Below are 13097 nucleotides of genomic sequence, written 5' to 3'. Positions count from 1 at the left end.
GAAGTCGATTGGTGTTTGGTGAGGAAAGTCTGATGATTGGAGGTTTCTATGGATGGGATTTTACCAGCCCACGCCTACTGCCTTTTGGCTGGACCCTCGCATCCCCTATGGCAGGTCCCACCATGTCAGGGCTGGAAAATCCCGGTCTAAGTTGCTGCACGCAATCTAGAAGAAACAACACAAAATGACTACCTTCTTCCTTTTATAGAAGTTTAACCCTTTAAAGGGTCCCTAATTGTACATTGACAGTTAGAAAGATGAGATGCACTCAGACATTTGTTCTTTATTAATCCTTGAGCAAAGTTTCAGAGAAAAGTAAAGATGTTATCTGATTGTCAGGACCGAACTGTATTGGAGGGAGAAAGGAATAGAAGGATATGTTGATAAGTTGACATGAAGTAAGGTGGAATGAGGCACATGTGGAGTATAAACACCAGCGTAGGCCAGTCGGGCCAAATGACCTGTTTCTGTTCTGTACATTCTATAAGCTGAAAGTTATCAGCAGCTAAGTCCCCAGCTGGGAGAGAAAGCAAGATCCTGTGTAGAGCAGGACCCTGGGGCAACATTTTCTCAGTTGAGAGGCTGCCATTGGGGTCACTGTCCTCAATCGTCCTCTCCTCCCAGAGCTACTGGCCTAATCAGAGGGTCAACAGCTCAGAGGCCTTGGCAGCTCCTTCGCTTGTGGTGACCAGTGTCAAGCTGCAGGATGAGGAAGGAGGTGCCTCCATGTCAAGGCACCCCTGAAGACAAGATAAGTTTCTTTGATAATCGTGTCAGGGCACTGTGCCAAGTCAAGACAGGGAAACTTTGGAGACTGAGGGAAAAGGTTGGGGGGGGGGGGAGGAGTTAAGATGGCATATGCCAGGGGAGGTGCCTTAGCCAAAGGGGTGATTATTGTCACCAAGGGGCTCCACTGCAGGCCTTGGAGCACTCATTGAGGAGGGTCCCCTCCCCCAAACTAATTGGGAAACCATGAAGGTTTACCTGGCGGACTCCCCTTGCGGTGGAGGGCCCCTTGGATACTGGCAAAATGCCAGCCAGGGAGAGGGGGTAGCTTTTAATCGGACATTTTTGTGGCACAGTTGCCCTAGCTTCCAGCCCATCTCCCCAGGGCTGGTAAAATTCAACCTTATGTAATTCTGAGAGGTCCCGCAACTCCATTTGAAAAAAAATATTCTAAAGAAAGAAATTGCAAAATGAGACTTGTCACTTTGCCCCTTAACATTGCTCAAAAACACAAAGAGAAACATATTGCCAAAGTCTTTCACCTTGAACCCATCAGGACAAATGCATAATGCCAAATTTGCAACATCCATTGCAATATGGCTCCTTTCATCAACAGTTTAAGTTCTGTCCTGCCAGCGACTGTTTAGAATAACACTGATAAGAGCCTAGTAAAATTTTATTCAGCAAAGATTCATGTTTCATGAACATGATTGCTGCAGAGTTTGTAAAATTCAAAATTCCCAGACCTGTGACTTTGAGGTTTTGTTGCTGGCTTTTCACCTGTAGATGAGGTTGCTTTCGGCGCTGGTACTTTGGGAGTGTACTGCAGCTGGTCTACAAAGACAGACAATTTAATTAGCCCAGCAAATGCCAAGTGCTGGATTCGCAAGCTTTCCAGCGCTTCAACAGCCTTAATGTCTCCGGAAACAGATGGGCTGACAAAAATAGAGCTGATTTTGATGTTTAACTTCAGGACATGATGCTTTTGCCATCAACATTGATTACTTAATGATTAGTAACACTCGTATTCCCTTTGATAAAGTTGAGACTGAAAGCACCAGTTCTCTCATGTGCCAGACACTGGCCCCTAGTTCCAAATGAAACATTTATTAGTGTTATCTGCCAAAGGACTTACATAACGGGAGGATCAAAGGGGAGTGCACATTGCTCAGTGGCAGAAGTTGGGTTGCTAGAGGGAGCATGCACTCTGGGACCACCTGATCTCAGGCACCATAAGCAGCTTCTGTAGTAATGACCACACATCTCTATGTTAACTATGCTGTATTTTCAGCTTGTCATAATGGCTGGGACTGTGCTGCTCGCCTATTACTTTGAGTGTACAGACACCTTCGAGGTGCATATCCAGGGGTTCTTCTGCCAAGACGGTGACTTAATGAAGCCGTACCCAGGACCAGAAGAAGACAGCTTCATTTCCCCGCTCGTCCTGTACTGTGTGCTGGCCGCAACTCCAACCATCATTGTAAGTAAACCAGCCAAACTGCATGCTGCTCTTCATCTCTGTTGTGAATGCCTATCCATCTCGATCTATCATTCCTCTGTCAAATTCTCCCAGTGTTTCACTTGCCCTCCCTCACTCCCCTTTTCCTTTTCCTTTTCAAATCCAATTTGTGCAGTTGTGTCTCCATCACTCACTTCCCCTCTATGTTTTTTTTTCATCTCTCACTCCTTTCAATACATCCAAGACAAAGAGGAAATGTTATACCTTTTGCAGCCTCAGTGCGTACACATCACTTAAACAAAAAAATAAGTTATTCACAAGACTGCAGTACATGGGAGCAATTTGCTCCCTATCTATTCAAAATTAGAAATTATGGCACTGTTAATAAATATTACAATTTAGAAAGGCATTTTTCCATTGCCAGTTCCACGCCTACTGCTGCTAATGCTTTGCCTCGTTTAATCATCAGTATTCAGACATCAGTCGCTGATAGTCAAACCACAGCTCTCTTAAGCTTCATAAAATCATTGCTGCTTCATTGGAAGCCTGTAATGAAGATCGACTTGCAATCTGCGGCATGAGATGTACACGTAGTCTACATCCAGTGCAGTCATATGAGAACCATTTAACATTCAAGTAGCTTTGATGTGTGTGGTTTGTGTGTGCGGTGTGTTGTGTGTGTGTGTGTGTGTGTGTGTGTGGAGTGTTGTGTGTGTATGGTGTGTGTTTGTGTGTATGTGTGTGGTGTGTGTGGGGTTTGTGTCTGTGTGTGTGTGGTTTGTGTGTGTGTGTGGTGTTTTGAGTGTGTGTGTGGTGTGCTGAGTGTGTGTGTGGTTTGTGTCTCTGTGTGTGGAGTTTATGTGTGTGTGGTGTGTGTAGTTTGTGTGTGTGTGTGTGTGTGTGGTGTGTTGAGTGTGTATGTGGTTTGTGTCTGTGTGTGTGGTTTGTGTGGGGGGTTTGTGTGTGTGTGGTTTGTGTGTGTGGTTTGTGTCTGTGTGGTTTGTGTGTGTGTGTGGTTTGTGTCTCTGTGTGTGTGGTTTGTGTGTGTGTGTGATGTGTGGTGTGTGTATGTGTGGTTTGTGTGTGTGTGTGTGGTGTGTGTCTGTGTGTGGGGTTTGTGTGTGGGGTTTGTGTGTGTGTGTATGGTGTGTGTGTGGTTTGTGTGTGGGATTTGTGTGTGTGTGTGTGTGTGTGTGTGGTTTGTGTGTGTGTGTGTGGTGTGTTGAGTGTGTGTGTGGGTGTGTGTGTGTGTGTGTGTGTGGTGTGTTGAGTGTGTGTGGGGTTTGTGTGTATGTGGTGTGTTGAGTGTGTGTGGGGTTTGTTTGGGTTTTTTGCATGGTGTGTTGAGTGTGTGTGTGGTTTGTGTCTGTATTTGGTGTGTTGAGTGTGTGTGGGGTTTGTGTGTGTGTGTGTGTGTGTGTGTGTGTGTGTGTGAGTGTGGTGTGTTGAGTGTGTGTGTGGTTTGTGTCTGTGTGTGCGGTTTGTGTGTGGTGTGTGGTGTGTGTGTGTGTGTGGTTTGTGTGTGCGTGTGTGTGGTGTGTGTGTGGGGGGGGTTTGTGTGTGTGTGTGTTGGTTTGTGTGTGTGGTGGTTTGTGTGTGTGTATGGTGTGTGTGGGGTTTGTGTGTATGTGGTGTGTTGAGTGTGTGTGGGGTTTATGTGTAGGTTTTTTGTGTGGTGTGTTGTGTGTGTGTGGTTTGTGTCTGTATGTGGTGTGTTGAGTGTGTGTGGGGTGTGTTGAGTGTGTATGTGGTTTCTGTCTGTGTGTGTGGTTTGTGTGTGTGTGTGTGTGTGGTGGGGGTGGGGGGGGGGTTTGTGTGTGGGGTTTGTGTGTGTGTGTGTTTGTGATTGATTGATTCATTTTCTCTCAAGGGATTTCAGGAATTTACCATAATTTAATTTGAGAGAAGAGCTTTTTAAAGATAGCTTTTATTTTCCATTCTTACACACGCTCAACTATTTTAAGCCTCCTCCACTGTCATTCATATGTTTAAACCTTATCTCTTTTAACCAGAAAGGTTCCAGCTAAAGTACTATAATTTGGTGATATCCGTCATCTTTCACACATCCCTGCTTGCTGCAATATCCACCTTTGCTACACTTAAGATTATTATATGTTATGATGGACACATTTTAAGCAAAATAATTGAAGCACTTGATGCAGATTTGCAGAAATTTGTTAGCAAATTGTATTCAGTCCCAGATTAGCATTGATACATTTTCAGGGAGCTTTTGTGACTTTATTGTAACTTTAAACCATTTTGTTTCTGTAAGCTAGAACTCCTTTCAAACTCACGTTTTACATCTGTTGCTAACTGTTTTGCCGTTTTGGGTTGGTAAAGTCAGGATCTGCAGAAATAGTAATTAATATTCTGTTGCGAGCTCCTGATCACTAAATACTTCAGCAAATGCACCTTTCAAAATATGGAACTTATCTGTATTTTGCGTGAGGTTTTCTGTTCGTTTTGAAGGCTAAAATGGATGTATCAGAAAATACTGGACCAACCAAGGACCATTTCAGAGTACAGCCCCCACCTCTTCTTTGAGGATTGGCTTATATAACCTCTTTCCAAAATGGAGCCAAAAGGCATTTAGCACAAAGGACTCACAGCAGTGCTAGGAGTTCCAGGGGCCAGAAGGTGAATTGGAGTTAAGGCTTATTGACAGGTGCACCACCGCCTTCTGAAGGGCAATTGGCAATAAATGCTGGCCTGGCCAACAATGCCCACATTCCACGAACGAATAATGCTAAATCGCACTTGAAAGTACCCAAAATATTCACAGAATCACAGAATCTTTACAGTGCAGAAGGAGGCCATTCGGCCCATCATGTCTGCACTGACTCTCTGAAAGAACATTCCACCGAGCCCCACTCCCCTGCCTTATCCCCGTACCTTGCACATTCTTGCTTTTCAGATAGCCATCCAATTCCCTTTTGGATCTGCCCCCACCACCCTCTCAGAAAGCTTGTTCCAGGTTCCAGCCACACTCTGGGCAAAAAAAAAAAATCCCCACATCGCTTTTACTCCTTTTGCTAATTACTTTGAATCTGTGCCCTCTAGCTCTTGATGCTGTCTTGAGTAGAAACAGTTTTTCACCATTTACCCTGTCCATACCCCTCAGGATCTTGAATACCTCTATCAAGTCTCCTCTCGGCCTTCTTTTCTCCAAGGAGGACAGTCCCAAACTCTACAATCTATCCTCATAGATCTATTTTCATCGTACCGAATTTCTCTACTACTCCCTCCTTTACTATAACATTTACAACATCCCGGTCTTTAGTAAAGGCAGATGCAAAGTACTCACATACTGCCACTGCCGTAAGGCTACTGCTCTGTGCCTCCACGACACAACCTCATGTTTGGTCCTTAACTGACCCCAATCTCCCATTATTTATGGGCAGAATTTTTTGCCTGTCGGGTGGGTGGGCCCAGCCCAATCTCCAGCGGGCGGGGAGCCGATCCATGCCAGAGGAGCAGGTCCTGGCGCCATTTTACATGGGTGGGCCAATTAAGGTATTAAACTATGCGCTCCCTGTGCGGGTGGGGGGGATTCGCCAAAAGCAAGAGTGCGCTCTTTCATGCATGTGCACGAAAGAGCGCGCATCTCCCTGGGGCGAAGTGCTGCCTCAGGGAGATCGCTTACATTTTGAAAAATATGAAAAATAGAAAAAAAAAATTCTCTAACATGTCCCCCTCATGTGACAATGTCACATGAGATGGGACATGTTCATAATTTATATAATAATTTTATTAAACTTTTTAAAACCGGACATGAAACCTCGTCCCACCACTGGATGAGGTTTCATGTTTTTTTCTATTCCCCGTCGGGGCTCCTGGCTGACCCGCCAAACTTAACGTTGGACGGGCAGGTCCTTTAATTGCTTAATTTATCCTGTCAATGGCCTCAATTGGCCATTGACAAGTTGGTGGGCCCGCAGCTGATTTTAAACAGAAACAGAAATACCTGGAAAAATTCAGCAGGTCTGGCAGCATCGGTGGAGAAGAGAACAGTTGACATTTCGAATCCTCATGACCCTTCAACAGAAGTAAATAAAAATAGGAAAGGGGTGAAATATAATCTAGTTTAAAGGGGGGTTGGGGAGAAGCAGGGGGGGCGGTTGTTGGGACAAGCAAGCAGTGATAGGAGGAGATAACTAAAAGATGTCATAGACAAATGAACAAAAAGGTGTTGAAGGTGGTGATATTATCTAAAAGAATGTGCTAATTAAGAGTGGAGAGCAGGATAAGCAAGGTACAGATAGCTCTAGTGGGAGTGGGGTGAAATAAGACTGAAAGGGCATAAAGGTATAGATAAACGATGGGTGGAAATACATTTAAAAATAATGGAAATAGGTGGAAAAAGAAAAATCTATATAAATTATTGGAAAAAATAAAGAGGAGGGGGAAGAAATGGAAAGGGGGTGGGGATGGAGGAGGGAGTTCAATATCTAAAATTGTTGAACTCAATATTTAGTCTGGAAGGCTATAAAGTCGGAAGATGAGGTGTTGTTCCTCCAGTTTGCGTTGAGCTTCACTGGAACAATGCAGCAAGCCAACGACAGACATGTAGGCAAGAGAGCAGGAGTGTTAAAATGGCAAACGATAGGGAGGTCTGGGTACTGCTTGCGGACGGACCGAAGGTGTTCTGCAAAGCGGTCACTCAGTCTGCATTTGGTCTCTCCAATGTAGAGGAAACCACATTGGGAGCAATGAATGCAGTAGACGAAGTTGAGGGAAGTGCAAGTGAAATGCTGCTTCACTTGAAAGGACTGTTTGGGCCTTGGACGGTGAGGAGAGAGGAAGTGAAGGGGTAGGTGTTGCATATTCTGCGTTTGCATAGGAAGGTGCCGTAGGAGGGGGTTGAGGAGTAGGGGGTGATGGAGGAGTGGACCAGGGTGTCACGAAGGGTACGATCCCTACGGAATGCTGCTGGGGGGGGGGGTGAAGGGAAGATGTGTTTGGTGGTGGCATCGTGCTGGAGTTGGCGGAAATGGCGGAGGATGATCCTTTGAATGCGGAGGCTGGTGGGGTGATAAGTGAGGACAAGGGGCACCCTATCATGTTTCTGGGAGGGAGGGGAAGCCGTGAGGGCGGGTGCGCGGGAGATGGGCCGGACACGGTTGAGGGACCTGTCAAGTACCGTGGGTGGAAAACCTCAGTTAAGGAAGAAGGAGGACATGTCGGAGGAACTGTTTTTGAAAGTAGCATCATCGGAACAGATGCGATGGAGGCGAAGGAACTGAGGGAATGGGATGGAGTCCTTACAGGAAGCGGGGTGTGAGGAGCTGTAGTCGAGGTAGCTGTGGGAATTGGTAGGCTTGTAATGGATATTGGTGGACAGTCTATCACCAGAAATTGAGACAGAGAGATCCAGGAAGGGAAGGGAAGTGTCAGAGATGGACCATGTGAAACTGATGGAGGGGTAGAGATTGGAAGCAAAATTAATAAATTTTTCCAGGTCCCGACGAGAGCATGAAGCAGCACCAAAGTAATCATCAATGTACTGGCGAAAGAGTTGTGGGAGGGGGCCAGAGTTGGACTGGAACAAGGAATGTTCCACATACCCCATAAAGAGACAGGCATAGCTGGGGCCCATGCAGGTACCCATAGCCACACCTTTTATTTGGAGGAAGTGAGAGGAGTTAAAGGAGATATTGTTCAGTGTGAGAACAAGTTCAGCCAGACGGAGGAGAGTAGTGGTGGATGGGGATTGTTCGGGCCTCTGTTCGAGGAAGAAACAGAGAGCCCTCAGACCATCCCAGTGGAGGATGGAGGTGTAGAGGGATTGGACGTCCATGGTGAAGAGGAGGCAGTTGGGGCAAGGGAACTGGAAATTGTTGATGTGACGTAAGGTGTCAGAGGAATCACGGATGTAGGTGGGAAGAGACTGGACAAGGGGAGAGAGAAGGGAGTCAAGATAGCAAGAAATGAGTTCTGTGGGGCAGGAACAGGCTGACACGATTGGTCTGTTGGGACAGTCCTGTTCGTGGATTTTGGGTAGGAGGTAGAAGCGGATCGTCTGAGGTTGGGTGACTATCAAGTTGGAAGCTGTGGAAGGAAGATCTCCAGAGGAGATGAAGTCAGTGATGTTCCTGGAAACAATGGCTTGATGTTCAGTGGTGGGGTCATGGTCCAGGGAGAGGTAGGAGAAAGTGTCTGCGAGTTGACGCTCAGCCTCCGCGAGGTAGAGGTCAGTGCGCCAGACAACAACAGCACCACCCTTGTCAGCGGGTTTGATGATAATGTTAGGGTTGGACCTGAGAGAATGGAGTGCAGTAAGTTCAGAGAGAGACAGGTTAGAATGGGAGAGGGGAGCAGAGAAATTGAGACGACTAATGTCACGCCGACAGTTCTCAATGAAAAGATCCAGAGAAGGTAAGAATCCAGAAGGAGGGGTCCAGGTGGAGGGAGAATATTGGAGGTGGGTAAAAGGATCCGTTGAACGGGGAAAGGACTCCTGCCCAAAGAAGTGAGCACGGAGATGAAGGCAACGGAAGAAGAGTTCAGCATCATGCCAAGCCCGAAATTCATCGAGATGAGGGCTTAATGGTATGAAACTGAGTCCTTTGCTGAGCACTGAACGTTCAGCGTCGGAGAGGGGAAGATCAGGGAGTATAATGAATACACGGCTGGGGTTGGGATTGGAAGATGGGGTGGGGACAGAGGGACAGGCAGGGGTGGAGGGTCCTGGATGGGTGTTGGTGTCGATGAGTTGTTGGCGCTTGCGTTCCTTAGCACTTGAGAGAAAGAGAAAAAGTTTCTTGTTGAGGCGTCGGATGAGCCGAAGAATAAAATGAAACTGGGGGCATGCGCAGCTTTGAAAAAGGGTGCGGCGGTGCTGCTGGAGGGGGAGGTCGAGTGTGTTATGGCGGTGCATGGCACTGAGTGTGGATCTCAGAATGCGACGAGAACAGCAGTCCATTGTTCCAGTGAAGCTCAACACAAACTGGAGGAACAGCACCTCATCTTCTAACTAGGCACTTTACAGCCTTCCGGATTGAATATTGATTTCAACAATTTTAGATCTTGAACTCCCTCCTCCATCCCCACCCCCTTTCCGTTTCTTCCCCCTCCTTTTTGTTTTTTCCAATAATTTATATAGATTTTTCTTTTCCCACCTATTTCCATTATTTTTAATCCATCGTTTATCTACACCTTTTATGCCCTTTTAGTCTTATTTCACCCCACTCCCATGATGTGTCCATCATAATATATAATAATCTTAAGTGTAGCAAAGGTGGATATTGTAGCAAGCAGGGATGTGTGAAAGATGACGGATATCACCAAATTATAGTACTTTAGCTGGAACCTTTCTGGTTAAAAGAGATAAGGTTTAAACATATGAATGACAGTGGAGGAGGCTTAAAATAGTCGAGCGTGTGTAAGAATGGAAAATAAAAGCTATCTTTAAAAAGGTCTTCTCTCAAATTAAATTATGGTAAATTCCTGAAATCCCTTGAGAGAAAATGAATCAATCAATCACAAACACACACACACACAAACCACCACACACACACACACACACACACAAACCCCACACAAACCTATAGATTTTTCTTTTCCCACCTATTTCCATTATTTTTAATCCATCATTTATCTACACCTTTTATGCCCTTTTAGTCTTATTTCACCCCACTCCCACTAGAGCTATCTGTACCTTGCTTATCCTGCTCTCCACCCTTAATTAGCACATTTCTTTAGATAATATCACCACCTTCAACACCTCTTTGTTCTTTTGTCTGTGACATCTTTTAGTTATCTCCTCCTTTCACTGCTTGCTTGTCCCAACAACACCCCCCCCAACTTCTCCCAGCACCCCCCACCCCCTTAAACCAGCTTATATTTCATACATTTCCTATTTTTAATTAGTTCTGTTGAAGGGTCATGAGGACTCGAAACGTCAACTGTTCTCATCTCCGCTGATGCTGCCAGACCTGCTGAGTTTTTCCAGGTATTTCTGTTTCCGTTTTTGTTTTGAATTTCCAGCATCCGCAGTTTTTTTGTTTTTACCGCAGTTGATTTTGCTGCGCCCCCGCCTTCCTAAAAATTTAAATGGGGCGGGATGACATCGGGGGTTCCGCCCAACGTCATCCTGCGTCATTTTACGCGTTGGTGAACAGGACCCGCCCCTGCTTACTGACGGCAAAATTCTGCTCTATGTGTTTATAGGAGACTTTTGTGTTCTCTTTTATCTGTCGTTGTCTTGCTAATCTATTCATTTTCTCCTTATTTTCTAAGTGATCCAAAATTAAGCACCTGACATGTATTGGAAGATCTTCTTATGCTATTTTAAAATGCATCAGTAACCATTCGAACAATATTGCCCAAGTGGTATCAGATATTTTTGCAGAAAGGCCTTGCAGAACTTAAAAGCTCAGATGGCTTCCTTCCTTTATCCTTTCTGAAGAAACTGACTCATGGGGGCTGCATCTTCTGGTCGGTGAGTGGAGGGGGTGGGGCCTGCTCACTGACGCGTAAAATGACACGGGGTGACGTCAGGCGTGCGTCCCAACATCACCCCGCGTCATTTAGATTTTGCTGCACCCCCACCGAGCTGTCAACAGTCACTTATGGCTTTTAAAATACTAATTAAGCCAATTAATGGAGCTGCCCGTTCAACCTTAAGGCTGGCGAGCAGGCCGGGAGCCCAGGCGACCTTCAGAAAAAACATGAAACCTCACCTGCGGGCGGGATGAGGTTTCATGAGGGATTTAAAATGTTTAAAAAGTATTGAAATAAAAAGAAATTGACAAGTCCCAGCTCAAGTGACATTGAGGGGACATGTCGGGAACTTTTTTTGTACACTTCCAAAAATGTTCACAACTTCCATCACTTTATCTCAGAGAGTTCAGTGTGTTCTTTCACGTGCACAGGCACAAAAGAGTGCACTCCCGGCTCGGGAATCCCCCCACTCTCCGCCCGCACAGGCAGCGCACAGCGCTTCCGGGCAGACATCACAATGGGCGGGCCTTAATTGGCCCGCCCGCATAAAATGGCGGCACGCTTCCAACTGGGGGCACTGATCGGGAACATGCCCACCTGCGCCTGCTCCCATACCCCCCACAACCATCCGATAGTGGGGGGGGGTGAAATGTTACCCATGATTTGACAATCACTCAGATGCGAGAAGCTCTCCCCTCTTGCACAAATCATAATTTAAGTTGTAGCACACTAATAAACTGAGGGGAAGGAATGCAAAAACAGTCTAATCCTGTCTTTGCCCAATGCCTTTATGTAACTTTTCAGAGGATCCACTCGATATGATTTAAATGGCGCCTTTGCAATTGATGCCAATGGCAACGGCAAGTGATGGATGCACTCCACTTCTAGGCAGCCGTTGGGGATAAGCGGAGACTGTATGAGGGGCCGGAGTCTTCATTCTTGAAAAGACTTTTCTCTTTACTTTTAAAGGTACATATATTGTGAGTGGGGTGCTGAGGGCGTTCCCCAAGATGCTCAGCGAGGAACTGAACTGTTCCACCTCACGCTGAGATCCCTGTGCTTTATACCTACTGCGATAGCCAGGGTTGACAACTCTGGTTGGATGTAAAAGCAAAATACTGCGGGTGCTGGAAATCCGAAATAAAAACAGAAAGTGCTGGAAATACTCAGCAGGTCTGGCAGCATCTGTGAGGGGAGAAACAGAATTAACGTTGCAAGTTGAATGTGACTCTTCTTCGGACCTGAAGGAAGATAGAAATGTGATGGGTTTTATACTGTTGAAAGGGGGGCAGGGGGCAAGGTAGAACAAAAGGAAAGGTCCAGGATAGCGTGAAGGGCGGGGAGAGTTTAAGTGACAAAAGATGTTGTAGAACTTGAGGCAAAGGGAATGGTAATGGTTGTATTAAAGAAACAAATTATTTGTCCAGATTGAGCGTGAATGGCAGAATAATGCACGGCATGGTCCGAAAGCAAAAACACGAAAAACAAGATTCACAGTAACACATGACAAAAAAGCAGAATAAAATGGGGGAAAGACTGTGCCAGTTTAGTTGGTGACGCCTATCCTCTGTCCTTTATTGCCTTTTGTTGCTGTCAACCGCCACTGCAACATTTCTGTGACTGACCCATATTAACATCAAATGGAAGCACAGAGCTGTTTTGCTATTAGTCATTGTCTTCCCTGTGGGGGTAGGAATTTGCTGGATCATTAGCATTTCCATCAAATAGATGTTGGATCACTTCATGTATAATTTTGCATAATGCATTATTTTGATTACAGTCCAGAAATATTACAACGCTTAATTAAATATTAATCTGTGTTTAAATATGTGATTAGGGCTTCATAGCTTATTATAAAAGGAGGGTGTCATCCAAAATTCACACAATCCCCAAACTGCTCGAGTGTTCAAGGCACATATTGTTATTTCGGTATCAATTTTGTTTTAATTTTGCACATCAATTCTTTCATTGTCAGGCAATAAGATATTAGATGGGACAGAGAGGAAGAAAGCTATGATATCAGGAAGAATTTACTGCCATGAACCATGAATTGTTTACAGTTTGTCTATCTGAACTCCATTAATTACAGGTTGAGAAGCTAGGCCTAAAGATTCGGGAGCGTCTATTTTTGGGTACACCCCCTCCATTCACATCCCCAGTGGTAAAAGGATCCAAATGAAGCTGAGACCAAGCCACAGAGATTTTCTTTATTGAGATATTTTGTTGATTTGTTCCGTCTTACAGCTCTCTTCCCACACAACCCAGTGTCCCAGTCTTCCCCTGTTTATAGACTCTTTTGAAAACAAAATCAATAAGTTAAACTAAAGATCAATAAGGGGTGACAGCCCCTGGTGGGGCACTGTAACCAAAACAAAAATGTGAAATGAAACTTACAAACCAAATCAAAGTGTCACTTCCAGGGGTGATGATGCACCCCAGCTCCCGCGGTGCCTACTGATTGAGGAAGGCA

The 13097-nt window shown here is 45.5% G+C and overlaps 1 protein-coding gene across 3 annotated transcripts in view; it reads left to right on the top strand.

Annotated features, from left to right (window-relative positions):
* Window positions 1-13097, top strand: part of plppr1 (phospholipid phosphatase related 1) — a 130395-nt gene that overhangs the window by 63611 nt on the left and 53687 nt on the right. For all 3 annotated transcript variants that reach the window (XM_041186334.1, XM_041186335.1, XM_041186336.1), the window contains one exon: window positions 2018-2206. In XM_041186334.1, the coding sequence (XP_041042268.1) occupies window positions 2018-2206 (189 nt within the window). The remainder of the gene's footprint in view (window positions 1-2017; window positions 2207-13097) is intronic.

Source organism: Carcharodon carcharias, chromosome 4, assembly GCF_017639515.1.
Source record: "Carcharodon carcharias isolate sCarCar2 chromosome 4, sCarCar2.pri, whole genome shotgun sequence".
Taxonomy (NCBI): Eukaryota; Metazoa; Chordata; class Chondrichthyes; order Lamniformes; family Lamnidae; genus Carcharodon; species Carcharodon carcharias.
The sequence above is the reverse complement of the archived record's forward strand: the minus strand, read 5'-3'. Positions and strand labels throughout refer to the sequence as shown.